The sequence below is a fragment of the Argopecten irradians genome, chromosome 6 (assembly GCF_041381155.1).
Source record: "Argopecten irradians isolate NY chromosome 6, Ai_NY, whole genome shotgun sequence".
In the NCBI taxonomy this organism is placed as follows: domain Eukaryota; kingdom Metazoa; phylum Mollusca; class Bivalvia; order Pectinida; family Pectinidae; genus Argopecten; species Argopecten irradians.
The window spans coordinates 27365502-27389692 of NC_091139.1; the positions used below are offsets into that span (position 1 = coordinate 27365502).

Here is a 24191-nt window from a genome sequence, read left to right on the forward strand (position 1 = left end):
TTTATAAATTAATCTATAGGTTATCAATAAAAAATATAAAACATTGAAATGTTTTATTTAAAGTGATGAATCTTCATCAAATAAAAAGTAGTTTCATGAATTGATTATTGTTTCCTGCATGTCGACTAATTAATGATTTTCATTTTTTTTAAATCCAAATTTACTGCAGAACTACAAACACATGGGTCAACATGGACGACTTCTAGCCACTTTTAGCTAACGTTCACTAAAACATAATGGCAGACGCCTTTGGCGATGATCTCTTCAATGTATTTGAAGACAAGGGAGAGGCAGCCACGATCGATACCGGCGACGAAGGACGTCCTGAGGAAAAAAACGATTCTAAAAAGACTGACGCACAGCGGTAATGTCTTGACTGCAATTTGCAAAACAACAGTTTTGTTTTTTGTCTCGAATGTTACATTTGTACAGTTTATGAGCAATAACTTTGCCATCACATACTGACATATAGGCCTACTCCATTTGACGTTGGTTTTAGGAATCGTCTCGTTGGGTTCCTCAATGACTCTTAATTTCTGAATTACTCAAACACAAACAAATGGTGTACAGTACAACTGATTATGGTCAGTTTTAGTGGACTATGGAAGTCCAAGTACTGACATTAATACAGGGACCTGATGCTATCCTTAACTTTACATATCATAGATTAAAGATTATGAAATACCTAAAGGGATGCATCTCCCCGACATGGGTTGGTTGATAATGTCTAACAGCTGAGGTCATTTAAGAATGGTCCACACCTGCGGGGCACTACACACATCACCCACCCCCCACCCCCCACCCCCCACTGCATGTACATGTAGTGTAGAAAGAATATCATACTCTATTCCTATCTGACAATGACCATATGACAAAAATCTTCTGCCTGTCATCCAGAGCTAAATTTGGCATAGGAATTGTAGGGGCCCCGGTGGCTTAGTGGTTAAGATTTCCCGACATGTATATACAACAAGCCCTCCACCTCTGGGTAGTGCATTTTCCTGTTCCTATTACAATCTATAATATATAACAATTATGAAGAAAAATTACCCAATATTCAACCTTTTTCATGTGACATTTAGGTTAGGTTTGACAGGTGTTTTTAATTTAAATGCTGTCGACCTATCTATACTGTGTACTACATCTTACCCCTCCCCCTCCCTACTCCCCCTGTGCCTACATGTGTATAATGACACCTAATACACAGCTATATATAGGCTAGTACCTTACCTTCCAGCTGACTACTGTCCACACAATCTATATACACTGGTGACTCCCCAATCTACATTAAATATAAATTTCTGTTACTGATCTTGATATCTAAGTAGTAAGTGTAGATCTTCTAGACCTAAAAGTTAAAATTAAAAAAAAGTAAACTAATCAAAGTTTTTTCCGTGTACATAAAATAATGTTTTTGAAAACAGAGCTGAGGTAAAAGACAATATAAGGCTGCCATTATGTGTGCATGGTTTTACTTGCATACATAAGTGAGCAACACAAGAGTGTAGTACAAAAAACTTTTGTATACAAGACTTTTGTTTTCTTTATTTTAAAATCTTTTCTTTCATTTAAAAAAAATTTTGATAAAGAAGAATGTCAAATAAACATATATATGGTTTTTCTGTGACCAGTTGAATATTGTTGAAATAACCGATATCAAAGTCGGTCTCAAGACATTTGACTGCTGATAGATACACAAAGCTTTTAATTGAGCTTAATTTTCGTATAACATATAGTATCTTTTTTCTGGGGAATAGAAATCTGCCTAACAGCTTAATGTTTTTATAATGAATTATTCATATATTTATCATTAGAAAATTATTTTTTTTTCACTAATGATAATTATAATTGTAAAAACAGAATGGTGTATCTTAATGTCATATAATCAACATAAATTAAAACTAAAAATCATTTTGAATTATATTATCATTTGTGGCAGTATTGCAAAAATATTACATTTTCATCTATGGTTAAGTGAAAAAAGTACATACAGTCAGACCATGAAGTCAAATTATGGTCTACAATTTCATTTCTTATGTTTGATTTAATTAAGCTGTACTTTGTATGGTTTGAGTCTAATGGATTACATCCAGAAACCTGTCAACTCGGTAATTTAAATGAGGTTGACGACATGCTAATTTTAATGCAGTTGACCTATACTATATCTGAGCTATATGGATACATTGTTCTTGCCATTATAATACAACAAATCCTGTCCCATAAACTGATATGAATAAATGCTATATATTTTTGGGTATAATTTTTCATCTCTTGGTTCCAATAAACATACAAAACAATCACATTTATGTAAACTAATGTTCAAATATGTTGTTTGCATCGATATCTTGCTAGCCTAACAAATATGCAACTTTGGGGGTGTCACTATACTCATGAAATCCATTTATACATGTGCGGCATGATCATTTCTATAATTAATGTAATGGCCTTGAAATCATCTTTTTTGCCTTTTCCTCAAATACATATGAAAATCATATACGAATAAAAAACCCCACAGAAATTGTATTTTCTGTACATCAGAATGAAATCACTGAATACAATGAATTTAATGAGACACTGTTTCATGTTTGATACCTTATTATTATTCAAAACATGATTTTAGAATATAATCTTTGTGTTTATTCCCCATAATGCATGCTTCTTGGATTAATACCACAATCTATTTTTCATAAATCAGACTGAACTCCATCATTATGATAAAAACGGACACAAACAGTGTTAAATTACCATACTTATGATGAAATAAAATACCTAAAAAAAGCTTCGAATATAACCTAATGATGGCTTGAAAAGAATACATGAAAATTAAAATATATTTTGATATTTTCAACATTCACAAAATAATTTGAGATACTGGTGACTTATGATATTGTATAAAATACAGATAACCTTGAGTGAGTTCAGGTTGTAAATATTAAGCATTGGCTTTCAAGTGGTATTCATAGTCAATATGAATACCAACTGGAGCGAGGCAAATTTCATGATGCGCTCTAGCTTCATGGACATTGCTAATGATACAAAAAAGCCTGTCAATCAATATCAATTAAATATGCAGGAATGAAAGAAATAATATGCATATGCACGAAGAAGTTATATATAGGATACTATCCAATTGATGTTGTCAGAGTAAATTGAAGATTGCCATAAAGGGATTTAAAGGATATGATAAATTAAAGGTACATATAATAACAAATCGTTGAATGACAAATAACATTTTGTTGCCATTTTCTCACAAGAAAGAAGGAAATATTTATAAATCATTGACTCATGGTTCATCCTATTTTGTGATTTGCTATTTGTTTATCAATAATGAAATAAATTGTCATCTTATGATAGAGTACTTGCATTTATAATAAAACACTTTTACCTGGAATTTATAGTTGTCTAACTGGGAATTTACATGACGTGTATGATATGATGTTCACCAATATCAAATTCATTTATCTAAGGAATTGCAATGGCTTTCGATTATTGTATCGCATAATATATGTTCTTTGTTGTGAGTAGAAGGAAATAGAAAGTTAACTCTAAAAGGTGTATGAACAATTTCTTTACCATTGCAATTTGACAACAATTGATGGCCATATTGTTATGCATTGAGATTTATCATTTATGTTATCAATGCAAATCAGAATTCTTGATTTGTAACGTTTTTTAGACTTAAGTCTCAGTACTTTCAGTACTTTGATTTTTTTGATTTTTTCTAGTTATTTGTTCATGACCAAAAAAGTCAAAGGCAAGTTAATATCATATAACAGAAATATTTCATTGTATTTTTTGTCTTTACAGAACTGAAGAATTATTTAAGAGCATTGTTGGTAAAAGAACTGCTGACGAGGAGGAAAATGAAAATAATCCAACAAAAAAAGTCAAGGCAATTCCACAGGACCTTGAGTAATCATTATTATTTTACGAAATAAGTTTCCTTTATAAACTATTTATTGATATATTTTACATGTATTGCCATATCATTTCAACAACAAAGCTGTATCTGAATTAAAAGTATTATTTATCATCAAAGCTTTTGAAGATAGTGGTTAAATAGGTGATTAGGCTAATGACAATTTTCTAAATCAATATGAAATTATTTTTGGTAATACTAACAACATTTTATATGATTAATCTTTATATAGTTGCTGGTTTTAGTGAAGATATATATATAATCACAAGTTTATATGATGTGTATATCTTGCAACAAATACAAAATGAAATCCACCATGACCGGTAAATCAAGTGATTAAGCTGGCACTTTTTGAACTAGTCTAAGCTGTAATCATGTTTTGAACAACTGAGCCCAGGATGTAAAGATGGTTTGATGTTACTTTTTTGATTTAGTCTAAGCTGTAATCATGTTTTGATGTAATGATGGTTTGATGGTACTTTTTGATTTAGTCTAAGCTGTTATCATGTTTTGATGTAATGATGGTTTGATGGTACTTTTTGATTTAGTCTAAGCTGTTATCATGTTTTGAACAACTGAGCCCAGGATGTAATGATGATTTGATGTTACTTTTTGATTTAGTCTAAGCTGTAATCATGTTTTGATGTAATGATGGTTTGATGGTACTTTTTGATTTAGTCTAAGCTGTTATCATGTTTTGAACAACTGAGCCCAGGATGTAATGATGGTTTGATGTTACTTTTTGATTTAGTCTAAGCTGTAATCATGTTTTGATGTAATGATGGTTTGATGTATTTCACAGACCTACAGATGTTATGCCAAGGATCCAGATCCACAGGGTAGAGACTGTAGAAGCCTGTCAACATGAGGTGGGTGTGTTGTACAGGTTCTGTTTTTAAGATCCTGGGTACATATCTATTCCAATTAAATGATTTTCGATATCAAAATATTTTTGTGAAAGAAAGTGTTTAAAAAGTTATTGATGATATGATTTAATGCAGTATTTAACTCATATGTGTAGACTAGACATTATCATGATTTGAACATTTACATGTTCAGAATAGACCAATTTGTTATTGTCTCTGCTCTCACAATGAGATTATTTTAATAAAATAATTACCTTAGACCACGTAAAGCTGTGTATAAGCCGCAAATGCCTTTTTTTACGATGTTTTCAGTTTTTGTACACATATAAGTCACACTGGTAAATAAGTCACACCTAAAAGTTAGGCCCATGCACCCACGTCACAGTCTGTGTATAGGATCAATCTCTAATGAAGTATGGTAATGGTTATCGATCGATTAGAATAACTAAAACTGTCTGTAAACTTATACTGTAAATAAATAACAAATAACACCCACAATGATGTAAATATGTTAAATAAAATGGATTCACTCATGTTTCTGTAGCTGATCTGTTCATATTATTTTATCTTTTAATACCAGGTCGCAATTCCACCCGAAGCAGAGTTCGTTCCCCTGAAGGCAGCAGCATCAGCCCAACCTGCCAAGGAATATCCATTCATCCTTGACCCCTTCCAGAAGGAGGCTCTGTTATGTCTAGAGAACAACCAATCAGTGCTGGTGTCAGCTCATACCTCAGCAGGAAAGACAGTGGTGGCTGTGTAAGTAAAGAGCATATGTCATGTGCGTCTTGTTTAAGATTAAAAAGTAATACATTTTTGTTTTGAAAAATAATTCAGGATCACGAAGGAAAGAATTAAATAATATTGGACCTCTCTTAGTTTTAAGTAAAGCAAGGTAATGTAGCCACCATTGAATTAATGACTATTAGACAACTTAGATGAAAGGCTTGCTTTATATCATATCTTTCCTTAGATTGAAAAAAGATTCTAAGTACAAACAAAATGTTCAGTATCATGGAATAGAAGAATTTGAAAGTATTTGAACTCTTTCTCTCTCTCTATGACTATGAGTACATGTATTGTAACATAAAGAAATAGTTATTACATCAAAATTATTATTCTGCATTGTTTAATGTTATATAAGTGACATATTTTGATTTAAAATTCTTTCTGATGTTTTAATCCTATTGTTATAGAAATGTTATAGCCATGTCCTTGATGGTTCAATCCTATTGTTATAGGTATTGTATCGCCATGTCCCTGATGTTTTAATCCTATTGTTATTGGTATGCTATCGCTATGTCCCTGATGTTTTAATCCTATTGTTATTGGTATGCTATCGCTATGTCCCTGATGTTTTAATCCTATTGTTATAGAAATGTTATAGCCATGTCCTTGATGGTTCAATCCTATTGTTATAGGTATTGTATGGCCATGTCCCTGATGTTTTAATCCTATTGTTATAGGTATGCTATTGCTATGTCCCTGAGTGTTTTAATCCTATTGTTATAGCAATGACTATCGCTATGTCCCCAATGTTTTAATCCTATTGTTATGGAAATGTTTAGCCATGTCCTTGATGGTTTAATCCTATTGTTATAGGTATTGTATGGCCATGTCCCTGATGTTTTAATCCTATTGTTATAGGTATGCTATCGCTATGTCCCTGATGTTTTAATCCTATTGTTATAGGTATGCTATCGCTACTGATGCATAATGCCTTTCGGGACTGATCGGTAAACAAGTCCCTCCATGGCCAACCGGCCGCCATCTTAGATTTCATTGTTGAAGTTTGTTACCACTATTTCTTAGAAAGTACTATAGCGATCTGTCTCAAATTTTATATGTAGTGTGTTTGAAAAAGTTTGAAAAGCAGGGAAAAGATCCCTCTTTCCATTGTCAGACATAGATCATTCTTTGGTGGGCGCCAAGATCCCTCTGGGATCTCTTGTTTTACGATGTTTTCAGTTTTTGTACACATATAAGTCACACTGGTAAATAAGTCACACCTAAAAGTTAGGCCCATGCACCCACGTCACCGTCTGTGTATACGATCAATCTCTAATGAAGTATGGTAATGGTTATCAATTGATTAGAATAACTAAAACTGTCTGTAAACTTATACTGTAAATAAATAACAAATAACACCCACAATGATGTAAATATGTTAAATAAAATGGATTAAGTCATGATTCTGTAGCTGATCTGTTCATATTATTTTATCTTTTAATACCAGGTCGCAATTCCACCCGAAGCAGAGTTCGTTCCCCTGAAGGCAGCATCAGCCCAACCTGCCAAGGAATATCCATTCATCCTTGACCCCTTCCAGAAGGAGGCTCTGTTATGTCTAGAGAACAACCAATCAGTGCTGGTGTCAGCTCATACCTCAGCAGGAAAGACAGTGGTGGCTGTGTAAGTAAAGAGCATATGTCATGTGCATCTTGTTTAAGATTAAAAAGTAATACATTTTTGTTTTGAAAAATAATTCAGGATCACGAAGGAAAGAATTAAATAATATTGGACCTCTCTTAGTTTTAAGTAAAGCAAGGTAATGTAGCCACCATTGAATTAATGACTATTAGACAACTTAGATGAAAGGCTTGCTTTATATCATATCTTTCCTTAGATTGAAAAAAGATTCTAAGTACAAACAAAATGTTCAGTATCATGGAATAGAAGAATTTGAAAGTATTTGACCTCTTTCTCTCTCTCTATGACTTTGAGTACATGTATTGTAACATAAAGAAATAGTTATTACATCAAAATTATTATTCTGCATCGTTTAATGTTATGTAAGTGACATATTTTGATTTAAAATTCTTTCTGATGTTTTAATCCTATTGTTATAGAAATGTTATAGCCATGTCCTTGATGGTTCAATCCTATTGTTATAGGTATTGTATCGCCATGTCCCTGATGTTTTAATCCTATTGTTATTGGTATGCTATCGCTATGTCCCTGATGTTTTAATCCTATTGTTATAGGTATGCTATCTCTATGTCCCTGATGTTTTCATCCTATTGTTATAGGTATGCTATCGCTATGTCCCTGATGTTTTAATCCTATTGTTATAGGTATGCTATAGTGATGTTTTAATCCTATTGTTATAGGTATGCTATCGCTATGTCCCTTGATGTTTTAATCCTATTGTTATAGGTATGCTATAGTGATGTTTTAATCCTATTGTTATAGGTATGCTATCGCTATGTCCCTGATGTTTTAATCCTATTGTTATAGGTATGCTATAGTGATGTTTTAATCCTATTGTTATAGGTATGCTATCACTATGTCCCTTTTTGTTTTAATCCTATTGTTATAGGTATGCTATAGTGATGTTTTTTTTGTCCTATTTGTTATAGGTACGCTATCTCTATGTCCCTGATGTTTTAATCCTATTGTTATAGGTATGCTATAGTGATGTTTTAATCCTATTGTTATAGGTATGCTATCGCTATGTCCCTTTTTGTTTTAATCCTATTGTTATAGGTATGCTATAGTGATGTTTTAATCCTATTGTTATAGGTATGCTATCGCTATGTCCCTGATGTTTTAATCCTATTGTTATAGGTATGCTATCGCTATGTCCCTGATGTTTTAATCCTATTGTTATAGGTATGCTATAGTGATGTTTTAATCCTATTGTTATAGGTATGCTATCGCTATGTCCCTGATGTTTTAATCCTATTGTTATAGGTATGCTTTAGTGATGTTTTAATCCTATTGTTATAGGTATGCTATCACTATGTCCCTTTTTGTTTTAATCCTATTGTTATAGGTATGCTATCGCTATGTCCCTTTTTGTTTTAATCTATTGTTATAGGTATGCTATAGTGATGTTTTAATCCTATTGTTATAGGTATGCTATAGTGATGTTTTAATCCTATTGTTATAGGTATGCTATCACTATGTCCCTTTTTGTTTTAATCCTATTGTTATAGGTATGCTATAGTGATGTTTTAATCCTTTTGTTATAGGTATGCTATCGCTATGTCCTTAAGAGACAAACAGCGAGTTATTTACACCACACCGATTAAGGCTCTCAGTAACCAGAAGTACCGTGAGCTGTTCGAGGAGTTTCAGGACGTTGGGCTCATGACCGGTGACGTCACAATCAACCCCACTGCTAGTTGTCTTGTTATGACAACAGAGGTAAATTTTAAGTTGATCTCAACTCTACCTCTCAAGTGTTCCCACATTAGAAATTTAAGGATTGATTTGTTGACTTTTTTGGTTGGATGGAAAAGGTTTCTGTCAGTCACCACAAGTGTTTCATCTATAGTTTGAAGTCCACATGGCACTTGTCAGTTATTAGGTGTGGGGTGCTAGTTTATATCCTAATACTCTCGTTTTTCTTGTTTGACGTTGACTAATGAAGGACTGTAACTCAATTATCTGAAGAAAAAAAAAACACACTTAAAAATAATAGTTATTCATTAAAATGAAGGAAATAAAAATACGGAAATTTACAATCTTTTGAATCTCTGTATTTTTCTGTGTATCTAAAATTTGTTTTAGTTTACCTGGTAAACACAGTGTATTGCCATAATTATAACAAATTATTTAATCTTACTTCCAATCACTCTCTCCATTAAAATTTAGAAAACATTATAAAATTATAAGATCATTAAATAGCCTGCATATTTAGCATGCATACTGATATTTTTTTCTGTAGATTTCTGTTGATTTCATGATTCTTGTTTGTTTGTCCTACAGATTCTGCTGAGTATGTTGTACAGAGGATCAGAAATCATGAGAGAAGTCGGCTGGGTTGTGTTTGATGAAATTCATTACATGAGAGATAAAGGTGAGAGAGAAGTTAGATAACAATTAAAGTAAAAATGGAAAAGTCATTTTATTAGTAATGGAAACTTCTTAGATATTGTAACTTATTATAATATTGCATCTTTTGTTCTCAATGTTTCAACGTGGTTAAGATGTTTCAACATATTACCACAGGCCCTCCAACTCTGGGTGCGAGTTCAAATCCCATGTGGGACAGTTGCCAGGTAATGACAGCTGGTCAGTGGTTTTTCTCCTTTTAGACGAATTAGAAAGTTTAAAAACCTTGTCATGATTTCTTTCAGGCATTTTGCTGAAAATGATGCGTACTGCTTTATTGTGTAGAAATTAGAATTAATATGATAATCTGTTTACCAGAGAGAGGTGTGGTCTGGGAGGAGACGATTATCCTACTACCTGATAACGTCCATTACGTGTTCCTGTCTGCTACCATCCCTAACGCTCGTCAGTTTGCTGAGTGGATCTGTCATCTACACAAACAGGTAACCCAGATCACTGTAGACTGTTGACATCAAAATGAATTCCTGTTAGGGCTATATGCTGTTTAATGAAAAGAAAGATTGACCTTTCACAATCATTTATTGAAATTGAAGTGGCCATGGTGGCCGAATGGTTAAAGATGCTCCACCGCTGACAAATGGTATTTTTTCACTATCAAAAACAGGAGCAGGCGATTTGGTATTTTTCTTCAGTCACAAAAGTTACTTATTTACACCATTACCACCATTGAAAAGTTTGAGCTTCTAATTTTACTTCGTAGTTAAAAATATAAAAAATTATTAATTGCATCCCGAAAAAATTCCTGGCACTATATTCTGTATAGAATAAAGTACTAATTGCGCATGCAACAAAGGCAAAATAAATTATTTTATGTTATTTTTTGTGTTAATTAGACATATATATACACTATTAAACACCGATTATTGTTCAAATGATAAATATCATTTATGCTCTGTCGGTGGTGGAGCATCTTTAAGATGTCCTGACATATTATCACAAGCCCTCCGCCCACCTTTGGGTTTTACTCTGGTTACTCAGGTATTCCTTCACCACATTAAACTGATCCATCCTTAAATAACCCTGACTGTTGATAGAATGTTAAAACACAGCCATTTATTGATATCTGCATTTTGCGAAAGTTGTGTTTGAATATGTAACATCAAAATAATTACAATTGACAATATCTTTTTTGTAGCCATGTCATGTGGTATATACAGAATACCGACCCACACCCCTCCAACACTACATATTTCCATCTGGGGGCGATGGTATTCATTTGGTCGTGGACGAAAATGTAAGTATTCAGGGGAGATAACTGATATTTATAACTGAAGGGAGCGTCAGCTATATAGATATTGTGACTTCATGTGTTTGCGAGCGTAACGTTATACTTTTCAGAGAAAATGATGTGGGCTTTACTCACAAAACAATGATATTACAATGGATACCTATCCGCAAGGGAGCTAACTCTTTAATATATAAAGACGGAATAGGATTGTCGATATAATCAATTTAAAAGGAAAATAGTGTATGTTTGTTATAAAACTTTTGATATTGACTGATAAGGATTTAATTTCTGAAATAGTGAAAAAAAATGTTTTGAAAAATTTATTCATTGATATTTACTCATGAAGTGAAATTTGTGACTTAATTTCTTGTATTTTATCATGTTTAGGGTGAATTCCGAGAAGAGAATTTCAACACAGCTATGTCAGTATTACGAGATGCTGGCGATGCTTCAAAGGGAGATAGGTGGGGACGTCGAGGGGGAGCAAAAGGTGAGTAAAAAAATGAGTCTTTCATAAAATGCACCATTATCTCTTTCCCTGGATGCAATATTTATTGCATATGACCTAAATTGAAATAATTACAGCGCCGTTACAACAAGTGTTCCTGTTAACACTTATTCACTCAATAGACACGTTGGCTGGTAGCTGATGAAGTAGGCTGGTAACTGATGCAGTAGATTAGATTTTAGTTGGCATGTAACAAAGGCGCTGATTGGCTGAAGCATCGGCAGCCCGACTGATTGGCCCCCTGACTGACGGATCTTTGATGTTCAAACTCGACTCTGTTGTACAATGTGTTTGATCACGTTGTGTACTATTTTATCATGTTTACAATGTATACAATGAATCGCTGTATTCAAAATTTGTTATTGTTTAGTTTCACTTATTAAGCGATTTTTTTGAGGATTTGTTGATTCATAAATTATTGGCCATTTCTCTCGACTTCAGGAAATATTCATACTGTGGCTTATCTACCAACGTTCCAATGAATCAAATTTTGCATCGTGTTTAAAAATGTTGGGTTTATATCTATTTATTCTTCTATCTGTTGTAATGTTACATGTAATGACAAAGCCGAATCTAGCTACGTTGTAGCGGAAAAAGAATCGCCTTCTGCCCGACTTTTCCGCTGCAAGCGTTTGGTGTGGAAACCAAATCAGGTACAGCTGACAATAGATTATGTCTTGTCAAAATGTATTCTGATCAAACACGGTTTTAACACATATCTGGGTGTTAGTAGGGGATGTTATTCTAGTTGTAGACGTAGGTTCAAATTTGATTCATATTTGCGCGACCCTAACAGGTAATGTTCTCGGAGGTTCGTGCATGCGCGGCGGTAGTTTACAAAATGTCTGTTGAATTTAGTCGAGAAATTGTCAACACTAGATTCAAATGCATTTATCTGAATAAATGCTGGTGACAAAGTTTAAAAAAATCTACGCCTACACCTGGAATAGCATCCCCTTCTAACATCCAGGTATGTGCCAAAGCCGAGTTTTATCGGAATATATTTTGACAAGACACGATGGTCAGTCGTACATTGTACCCGATTTGGCTTCCCACACCTTGCGGTAATTTATGGTTAGACAGAAGCAGGCAATATCTTTTCCGTACAACTTCTGACTGACTTTTCCGCTACAACAGTAGCTCTTTCCATACGTACTTCACTGAGTTGCGCTGATTCAGAGTCTATACACAAGGTAATTAAAATGTGTTTGTGTAATCTTTTTACATTATGAAGCTTACAATGCCGATCATCTTCAGTACACATTTCTGATCTTGGTAATCGCTGACAGACGTTTCCGACTGTTTAGCTCCGCCCCTACATTGAAGCGACAGCCAATGAGAGCCGCGCCGCTTACACAGCTTATTGAATGTCGTTGGCAAACTGACTAGCTACCATGCAAACTGACTAGCTACCAATCAACGGAACCACCTACTAGACTTGCTGTCACATGTACGCTTATTGTAACGGCGCTGTAAAATAGTATATTTTTACACTTTTTCTGTCGGTTTTTAAACATTTTGTACAATTTGAATCTGTCATCCTTTACAAATAAATTGTAATTGGAATTGGAAGCCTGGTATTAGTGACCGCGCATGTAGCCCCGATAAAAGATTTTCATTATGAAATGGTTTAAAAATAACCTTTCCTTCATTGTTCTGACCTGTTGACTAAAGAGAGGCAGCGAAAAACATAAAAACAAAAATGATGAGAAATTGGCTATTAATGGCATTGATATGGTGTTTGTAGGCAACGAAACAAACTGCTTTAAGATAGTGAAGATGATTATGGAGCGGAGCTTTGCGCCTGTCATCGTGTTCAGTTTCAGTAAAAAGGATTGTGAGGCATACGCCATGCAGATGTCAAAGCTTGACTTTAATACTGGTAAGTGTACAGATCTGAAGATATTTACCAGAAACATATACAATTATCAACGTTATAGAAAATCATTATTTGAAAGTTTACCATTCTGTACTTTTGCAGAACAATGTCACAGTAAGCACAACTTTTTAATCTCCAGTTGGTATAAATATTTTTAACAAAATTTGAAATATACAGTTTGAAGTTATTCATAAGAAATTTTGATTTCATTACAGATGAAGAAAAATCATTAGTAGAAGAGGTATTTAACAATGCTATAGACAACTTGTCTGACGAGGACAAAAAACTACCCCAGGTAGGTTCAAATCATAATAAATGTCGGTAAGTTGGAATGGATATCTTAACTTCTACCACAATAGGCGGTGTTATTCAACACTCAGGACGTTAAATAAACAATGCAGCTGTTGATTAACAATTTGTTTATACCACAAGTGGTATAACCTGTACGCATTCTGATTGGCTGACACGGTGAACTTTGACTGAACTATTTATTTCTCAGTGTCACGTCATCATTGTTAACATCATCAATAATCAAATGACGTCATTCTATGTTGTGATCTCCACTTGATGTGCAAAACTGCTGTTGGAAAGCGTATACCTCGTGGTCATTGTATCAAAATACGTGACGTTTTCATACATGTTAAATTGACCTTAAGTACTCATTACACATCTTGACGGACAAGAATTTCACTGATGAGTTTCGTAGATTTAACGTGTATAAAACGAACTTGATCTTGATGGTAATGGCTTGATGATTATCTGGCGGGAAATAGACGATGCCGTGTCATGCGAATGCTTTTACATGTATACATATAGTCTGACATTGAGTTTTATTTTCAACTATGAAGATTTGAACTTAATAAGACGTTAAATGAGAATTGTTTATCCCTAAAGATGTTTCCAATTAGAAGAAATTGATATAGATGGATTATTTATCAAACGATGACATTTGAATATTAATTAGTATCTTTTTGTTGATGAAATTTTACTACACCTTATTTGCATATTTCTGTAAATACACGTAACCGTTTCCCCTTTGTATTTCTATCGACTAAAAACTAATATGATTGTGGTAGAAACAGGTCACACTACCCGTGGCTGTTGAATATTGAATTTTACTAAAGCTTGTGTCTTTAGTCACTTTTAAAAAATAACTCACTCGTGTGGATTAAATTCAATATTCAACAACCACTCATTGTGTAACCTCTATACAATCAATGGTTGATATTGTAGAGTGTAAATAGTTGATAGAAAAAAATTATTCAATAAACTGCTTAATTATCAAGAAATTGTTAATTTAATTTTCATGAAAATGTTGAGCTCAACAGACAACTCGATTTGTGGTCTTTTAAGAACAGAAGTCTTCTCAGAATGTCTTCCAGCATGTAGATGGAAGAGCTTCTAGAAGTAGAAGAGCTGCAAATCGAGTAAACAGGAGTTATATTGTAGAAGTAGAAGAGATCAAATTGAGTTAGGTTCAGGATATAGATTTTGTTATTAAGTTGTCTCCCCTTGTATTACTACAGGTGGAGCATGTGCTGCCTCTATTAAGGAAGGGTGTGGGTATCCATCACTCTGGTCTACTGCCCCTACTCAAGGAAACTGTAGAAATCCTCTTCTCAGAAGGACTAATTAAGGTAGTGTTTGTTTGTCACACATATTTATTTCTTAATTGTTGTCTAGAAGTCTGCATCTTTTAAGCCATTGATGTTTATAATTTGTTCAGTGGTTAAGGAGAAGTAGTTAACAATGACTTTTTAATTTCAGGCACTGTTTGCTACAGAGACATTTGCTATGGGACTCAACATGCCCGCCAGGACAGTGCTGTTCACTAGTGCTAGGAAGTTTGATGGCAAAGACTTCAGATGGGTGGGTATCATGTTCAGCGCTTACTGATTCTTTTTGTTATAATCAATGAATCGTAAAGCACAGAATGAGCATCCTTGATACTCCAGGGTTTATCATCACTGTCGTTATAACCACAAGATGTATTGAAATTGATAGTATCCCCTTAGATGCAGAATGACTTCAAAGGTATATATTCATTCATATAAATGACATTAATTTATTTATGATGAACGTAAAAATTTTACTTTTTAAAATTAACCTGTAAACACTTGCCCTGTGCATTAACTGACAATATCAGGAGTGAGAAAACCTCCAGATAAAAGGTAAATTTCTGTACTAGCCATGATTTCCCTGTGTTATAGTTGACATCAGGAGAGTACATCCAGATGAGTGGTCGAGCTGGACGTAGAGGTCTTGATGACCGAGGAATCGTCATCCTTATGGTGGATGAAAAAATGAGCCCTCAAGCAGGAAAAACTGTTGTTAAGGTAAGTATTCAATATTTCTTTTGAAATGTATTATATCTAAAACAATGTTGAATCATAAAGTTGATTTGAGTGACACTTTAGTAACTTTATGATTACTTTATACAGGGTGAGGCCGACTCTCTGAACTCTGCCTTCCATTAACTTTATGATTACTTTATACAGGGTGAGGCCGACTCTCTGAACTCTGCCTTCCATTAACTTTATGATTACTTTATACAGGGTGAGGCCGACTCTCTGAACTCTGCCTTCCATTAACTTTATGATTACTTTATACAGGGTGAGGCCGACTCTCTGAACTCTGCCTTCCATTAACTTTATGATTACTTTATACAGGGTGAGGCCGACTCTCTGAACTCCGCCTTCCATTTAACCTACAACATGGTGCTCAATTTGTTACGAGTGGAGGAGATCAATCCGGAGTATATGTTGGAACGCTCCTTCTATCAATTCCAGAACTACGCAGCCATTCCTGATCTCTGTGAGAGTAAGTTCATAAATGTATCTACCACTTGTCATAGTAAGGCTTTCATTCCTATGGATTTGTCTGGTAGCTAAGCATTACTGGTATTAGCTTTATTCTCATTCAAGGGGCTGGGGTTGCAGAGTGGTTAAGACGTCCTGAAATATTACCACAAGCCCTCCACCTCTGGGACGTGAGTTCAAATCCCATGTGGGCAGTTGCCAGGGACTGCTGGTCAGTGTTTTTTTCTCCAGGCACTCCACCATTAAACCTGTCACAACCTTACATGACATTGACTGTTGATAGGACATAAAACTAAAACAATCCAACCCATTCAATTTGACTGGAAGCATCCTTAGGTGGCTGAGATTAAAAATTGTTCTTTGATGTGGCTGACATTGAAAAGACATAAGTAAAGGCAGTGATTAAAAAAAGGAAATGTGACTTTATTGATAGAAATATCACCTATGTTGAACTAAGCATTGACAACCGCTTATATTTGTCTAGTATCATGCTAATGCAGGCAATTCACAAATAATTTGAAGTGGCAGGATTGAAAACATGCTTTGGTTTTGGTTTTATTAGTTTAACGTCCTATTAACAACCAGGGTCATTTAAGGACGTGCCAGGTTTGTTGGTGGAGGAAAGCTGGAGTACCCAGAGAAAAACTACAGACCAGCAGTCAGTACCTGGCAACTGCCCCACATGGGATTCGAACTCGCAACCCAGAGGTGGAGGGCATGTGATTATATGTCGGTACATCTTTACCACTTTCTACCGTGAAGAATTCATGAAGAAAACAAGCAATTTGGTCTTTATGTATTGTTTTACATATGTGCATGAATGTGGAGTTGTTTATTTTGCCAGAGTTGAAGAAGTTGGAGGAGGATTATGCTAACGTTCAGGTTCCTAATGAAGAACAGGTCGGACCTTATTATAAAATACGACAGCAGTTAGATAATCTAGGGAAGGAACTTCTAGGGTATATACAGAAACCACAGTATCTACTGCCCTTCTTACAGCCAGGCCGAGTCATCAAGGTAAGAATTAACACTGTAAACCATGTCAGGTACTTTTATCTATAGTTCAGATCAGAATGTGTATTATTCATGTTCATCCAGTTTTAAATCAAATTATGATACAAAATGTTAACAGTTTATCAAATGAACTAGAGATAAGAAACATAGACGACTGTTAAATCAACTCTGTTGAAGATACATGTATATATATAATGTATAAGTATTTGTACAGTTGACTGAAAATTCATGAATAAATGAAGTTGCTAAAGAACTGGAAAATTACTGGCATAGAGGCGTACAGAGAGCTAGACACAAAAAGAAACATGATAACTCTCCTCCCCTCACCCTTTCCCTTCTATTCCCCTTCCCCCCTCTGAAGTTTGAAGCTTCATCTACAGGGAATATTATGCATTTATATATTAAGAAATAAATTAGCAAACCTTTAGAGCTTTGATTTACACAGATGTACAATTATTTTCTCAGGTAAAAAATGGAGATGATGATTTTGGCTGGGGTGTACTCATCAACCTGCAGAAGAAATCAAACCAGAAAAAGGTCAGTCCATCTCTAGTTTCTATCATAGTTGTGGTTTTATCTTGTGTTTCCCCAAAGATAGCCACTTTCATTGTCATCGAATCATTGCAAAATAAAATCATGCTGTATTGAGTATTTTAAACCTTGTGTGACACCTGTAATTAATTGCTATACAAATTATTTATATTTTATTTACTATCTACTTGTTCTTTATAACTTTGAATTTATGTAACAAAAGACAGTTAAGATGATTGTAATTAATTGTGTCCGATCTTTGTGCAACTGTTATTGTTTCATTAGTCTGTAGAAGTAACTGAACCGGTATATGTGGCCGAAGTTTTACTGAACCTGACGAAGGAGAGTGCCCGTACACGTAACATAGCGTCCATACAGCCCTGTCCTAAAGGTTCACGAGGGGAAATGCAGGTAAGGACCAATGTATAGTCTCTATACTCTTACTGCTGGCAACCATATGGTTACTCTGTATCTTGTATATTCTGCATACACTGCATACTTTCCTCTGTTCAAAAATACAATATTAACTCAACTTGTGATGCCCAATAACTGGGAATGAAATGAGCAAACAAAAAGTTAAAAAATCTCATTTATGATTAGGCATAATTTTTCTGATAGAAAATTATTCTGGTATTTGGATGTTGTTGCTTAGTGGTAAAGAATCAAGCTGTCAAATCATTTGCTTGTTAGCTTTCTTTTGATAAAGTACCTGGTGGTAGTGGTGAAATATTTTGAGGATGTATAGGGGGTATTGTCTAAAATAATCACACTACAAATATATATCAAAAATTTCTTTACTGATCGAGGCAGACTTCTGTTATCAGTGTTAATACTGACATATCTCATTCCACTGATCTGTGTAGTTCATAATAGTAAATGTAGATATCTAAAGTACAGAATAGATTCTTACATTATCTTGTTTTATTTTAACTTCCCAGGTTGTGCCTGTGATAACAAACCTTATCCAGTCCGTCAGTGCGGTAAGACTTTACATCCCTCAAGATCTCCGTCCAAGTGACAACAGACAGAGCGTGTCCAAATCTTTACAGGAAGTGGAGAGGCGGTTTCCCGATGGAATTCCGCTACTCGATCCTGTAGAGGACATGGGTATCAAGGAGAAAGGTCTCAAAGAAATAGTCAAGGTAGATATTGTCAATATACTGTTTATATACAATCTCTAGTGGTTATCATATGTCAGTAATTTTTATGACAGAAACTTAGGGCTTATTAACTATGATTGGGATAATCATCTGTATGTCATTGGTATAGAAGTAATTGCAATGTGAGTTCATCATTAGAACTCATAGTAAATATGCCAAAATTTGATTATGCAATTATAAAAATATTTATAGTAAAAGATTTTAGTTTTGATTTTATGTCTCTTTCGATCAGAAAATTGAGGCGTTTGAACACAGAATGTACTCACACCCGCTCCATAAAGATCCTCGCCTGGAAGAGTACTACAAGGAATATGAGAAGAAAGCAAAGGTAAGAGCCTCGTGTTTATCCTATCGCTTCTTGTTCTGTTCTATCCCATTAAGTTATGTAATAGTCTGTAATATTCCTGTACTATCAACCAATTTCCTCTCGCGACTACTAAATTTTATGGTTTTAACTTCAAAATACGCTTACAAAGATTAACATTCCTGGATTTAAAAATCAAAAGGAAGTTCCTTTCAATAAAAATGCTATTATTGCTGTGATTAAGTTTCTGGAATTTACGTGGGTCGCAGTTTACAGTATATGGTTATTTCAGCTATCTATTACGACGAAGGAAACATGATAACAGAGTTGTTTGTCCTATAGGTTGGAAATGATGTGAAGGCCATTAAACTGGAGCTGAAGAAAAAGAAGTCACTCCTCCAGATGGACGAATTGAAGTGCCGCAAGCGGGTCCTACGGCGCCTTGGTTACTGTACCGCCTCAGACGTAATAGAACTGAAGGGACGTGTGGCTTGTGAGATCAGCAGGTAAGGGACATAACTCTAGAATGTTACAAAAAAGATTGAATATATCATAATAGTTTCCTTGATTGTGGTTTTAGTTATGTGCTTTATCTTAGCGTCATTAAAAACAATATATCAGTTTTTAAAATCTAAAACTTTTTATCATGGATATGATGTGCTTTATCTTAGTGTCATTAAATACAATATAACAATTTTCAAAATCTGAAACTTTTTATCTTGGATATGATGTGCTTTATCTTAGATTCATTAAAAACAATATATATGTTTTCAAGATCTAAAACTTTTTATCATGGATTTGAATATACGGGCCATACTGATGGAACAGCCTTAAGAAAAGAATGTACCACATGGGATTCACAATCGCATCCAAGAGGTGGATCTTAACCACTCGGCCATCTGCTGAACATGATAATACAACCAATGTGGGGTCCTTTAGGGGGGTTTTGAGTCTGTTAATTGTCATATTTCCATGTTTAAATAGTAAATACGTGAACATCAACTTCTTCTGAATAGGCGAGCTTTGCTGTTCTCCAACAGCTCTTGTGTTATACATTGTATGTGGAATTTCTACCTGTTACAGTGGTGACGAGTTATTACTGACAGAGCTCCTCTTCAATGGTGTGTTTAACGACCTCACAACCCAGCAGGTCTGTGCTCTAATGAGCTGTTTTGTCTTTCAAGAAAAGTCTAATGAGATGCCTAAACTGACCGAGGCATTATCTGGTCCACTCCGTATCATGCAGGTAAGTCAGAAAATCCTTTATGACAAATCCCCCATGAAAAAAATAAGCAAATTCATGGGATTGTTTATACCAGTAGTAAATCAAGATTATCCTTAAGTGAATGAGTCATTCTTATGTTTTTGTAATGTTTCTACTCTAGTTCTATCTATAGTAAAACTTAAATGTCCAGATTGTTGGACAGTTGTAAACTTTAAATTATCTTAGTTTTCAAATGAAGTGTACTTCATTATATAATGTAAAGTTAAGTCAACACTAACAGACTACCTGTAATTTAACAGAGTTATGTAAAGTTAAGTTTCAACTTAATTACCGATTTGGAAGCTGGAGAGTATTGATCATAGATATAAATGTATAAAAGGGGTTAAGAGAGCTATCTATTTTAACCACAGTGAGGGACAGTATCTTATATATTAGGTAAAAAAATTTTATTACATAATTCACTGGTATATATGATGTTTTGATTAGGATACTGCCCGTCGGATTGCCCGAGTGAGTCGTGAAGCGAAGATTGATGTTGATGAAGAACAGTATGTGGATTCCTTTAAGCCCCACATGATGGACATTGTTAATGCTTGGTGTAATGGGGCCACATTCGCAGAGATCTGTAAAATGTCTGACATATTCGAAGGTGAGATTTAGACCAAACAGCAGGTATAGTACTGCTTTTGTATAATGACCTTCGTTCAATGTTTATATATCAATCATGTCTTTGTAGTAAGCATTACACACAAGCATTTAGTATTACAGTAAGACACATTCATAACGAACACATTGATAACAAATCCAAGGTCATAACCTTGTAATTTTCATTCCTCGTTAAGGGAATTTCGTTGGTCCTAGAGGTTTGTTATAGCCATGTTTTACTGTACATTGTATCTTGGGTTCATCAATTGAGTGTTTCTGGCTCAAAGATTATGAAAGAGTCTAAAGTTTAAAACAATCTTGAATTTAGACCAATCACAGGTGACATTATAAAATTCTACAGCACTTCTGATTGGTTAGGCAAAACCTTACGATTATTTCATGAATCCAGAGTCTGTTTTATACTCCACTTGAAGTTACTTTTAAGTAAATGAACTTTAAGAAAACTTAACTAATAGTAGATATTTCACATTATTTGAAGAGATCAGAGTAATTCTGGGCGATATTATTTACAAAAGCAGAACTTAATCTTTAACAGACTAAGACAGTCAAACACATAGACGGCCAACACTTCATACTGATTAAATGTCTTGCTGCTTTGTGTTTTGTAGGCAGTATAATCCGCTGTATGCGACGGTTAGAGGAAACGCTCAGACAGATGTGTCAGGCAGCTAAAGCCATCGGTAACACGGAACTGGAGAATAAGTTTGCTGAATGTAAGTACTTTAAGGTCTACATATTTGTTAAAATGGTCAAGAAAGGCATTAAGATGCGTCTCGGACAAGCTTTATCTTCTTAAAAAACTTTTTTTTCTATTGAGTATGATTTTCACCTTCAATCTGTTTTTACATAGTACTTCTACAAATGATTTTGTTGTGGAAAATCATTAATCTGATACTTTTTCATGTACATTGGACCCTCGATAATCCAGACACCTTCGTTTCCAGCCTAAACCATCCGGATTAAGAGTTTTCTGGACTGCCGAATTCCGTGTTCTTAGTCAATTAAAATTGTCACGTACGAGTAATCCCCCTTTACCTTTTAATCGATGATAGACCTTTATGTAATATACGTGTATTATAATAAATACTTCGTTTGTTTTGTTTTATAGGTGTTTTTCTTTTTATTATTACTTTAAGAATATTAGATAAACATATTTTCTTTTTCAAAATATGAAACTGAAAGCCTTCGTTAATTGAGTACTATGTATGCATATAGCTACCTATCCCACTCTTGATCTGTTGTACAGCAAATTATGTTTCAAAATGCCTAACCAAGGATCAATATCATCTACGTTCTTGGCATAAAAAAACTATGATAACAAATAGTTGTGATCTTATATAATTGTTATTTTGTATATTGTGTGTTTTTATTGACCATTTCCACAAGTCTTTGCTTTTTGGCTTACAGACGTGTGTAACAACCACGCGCCTGTCATGTCCAACTTCGTGCACAATGTCACACACGTATAAATGGCATGTGCCGCAGCCTTTATATCTTATACCATAGACGATGAATTTGAATAGATTCATATACATTTAAAATGCTTTTTTATTTGTGAGTATAATTTGATGTATCAGTAAATCTCACTTTAATGTATCCGAAACTAATGGCGATATATTCTACATGCGAAACCAGTAAGAAAATTGATGTAAATGAAAAGTACATGGAAAATGTAATTGTTTGCAAACTGAATAAATTATTTGTAAATGATAATACAGGAAAAATTTGATAAATGTAATGTTCTCATATATTTCCAGCAATACGATGTATAAAGAGGGATATTGTGTTCGCTGCCAGTCTGTACTTATGAGGAGTAGGGTGAGGAAGTACCACATAGCTGATCTACACACCAATGTACACAACCAGGTACTGAAGGAAGTAGGAGTCTGGAAAGGATGCACACAGAGTTATCTCCTGGGCTCCCTAAATGTGTTCAGTAATCCTTTATCACGACAGGTTGTGTGTGTTGGAAATCTCCTCATGATCCCTCTTCATACAATGGCTGCTCTAGTGCTGTTTACCATGTACTTTTACATAAGGAAGGTGGTAGTCATGTGGAATCTTGTGAAATGATAGACTGTCTATATAATCGTCACAGCCAAAGAAGAGTTGTGTGCCTTAGTAACAAGCTACACAAGCAAAAAAAAATAATAAGTAGGAATTCTGTGTCTCTTTTTCAAATTATATGCATTCAGGCACAATTAGAAATTACTTCACAGCAAAGTAATATTGCTGAAACTGGGCCCATCCTGAACTTGACTTAAAGCTCTGAGATTTCTCTACATCTGAATACAGTAAAGTCGAGGAGGGTAATCGAGTGGCCTTTAACAATAGACTGTCGGGGAACAGATCCTCCCATCTACATCATGTGTCATAAATTTATTTCTTCAGCAAGCTACCATACAGATCTAAGCCAAGACTTTGTTAACAAGGGCTTGTTTAGAGCAATGATTAAAAAAATCTGCATCTAAAGCAAAGTAATGGTCATCATTTGTGTATAGTATGTACATGTACAGTATCTATTTTGTATAGTTCATCAATCTCCAACATTTTTTTATTCATTTAAAAAATCATCAATTGATGTTGTTACATCATGTTAAAGAATCATGTCATCCATTTTGATGTCATCAATGAGAGACAGAAATAATGAGTTGTTATATGTATGTTCATAATTATCAATCATTGGACCAACATCGTACGAAAGTCTGAAATAAAATTTCATTCAGAGATAATCTCTTGACTTCTTCTTCTCTATATATCTCTTGACTTCTTCTTCTCTATATAACATTGATAAACATGCATAATATGGGATGGAGCTCGGCATACAGTGCTATGTTGATGTTTGGAGGTGAGGGGATTTATGTCTCACAGATAATTCTAATACAGCAAGCGAATTCGTGGAATTTCCATCCCCCGCTTTCAGGACATATTGTAGGTAAATATAATTGAGGTTAGGTTTAACCATGGCTGAAACATGAAAAAATAAACTGAATAAGGTACGTCGCAAGTGGTGATCGAATTTGGCTAAGCCCTTAAGACATTTAACTTTGTTACCAAGTTTGAAGAAAATCGGTTATTATTTATTACAGTTATTGTACAAAAGTGGCAGAAAATGGCTTTTTTTATGAATTCAAAGGGCCTTAACACTGCTAATTAAGATCTGCCAAAAGTGGCAATCAAACTTGGCTAAGCCCTTAAGGCATTTAACTTTG

General features: G+C 34.4%; 1 protein-coding gene across 1 annotated transcript; it reads left to right on the forward strand.

Annotated features, from left to right (window-relative positions):
• Nucleotides 1-157: 157 nt before the first annotated feature.
• On the forward strand, nt 158-23733 carry LOC138325501 (exosome RNA helicase MTR4-like). The gene is made up of 25 exons (XM_069271196.1): nt 158-364; nt 3808-3912; nt 4722-4788; nt 7022-7197; nt 8760-8934; nt 9499-9589; nt 9943-10067; nt 10781-10879; nt 11261-11363; nt 13129-13263; nt 13476-13555; nt 14787-14897; nt 15028-15129; nt 15471-15596; nt 15930-16080; nt 16924-17096; nt 17559-17630; nt 17910-18035; nt 18563-18766; nt 19017-19112; nt 19431-19594; nt 20172-20334; nt 20800-20962; nt 21588-21692; nt 22737-23733. The coding sequence occupies exons 1-25, from the start codon at nt 237-239 to the stop codon at nt 22787-22789; spliced, it is 3093 nt and encodes a 1030-aa protein (XP_069127297.1). The 5' UTR covers nt 158-236; the 3' UTR covers nt 22790-23733.
• The last annotated feature ends 458 nt before the right edge of the window (nt 23734-24191 follow it).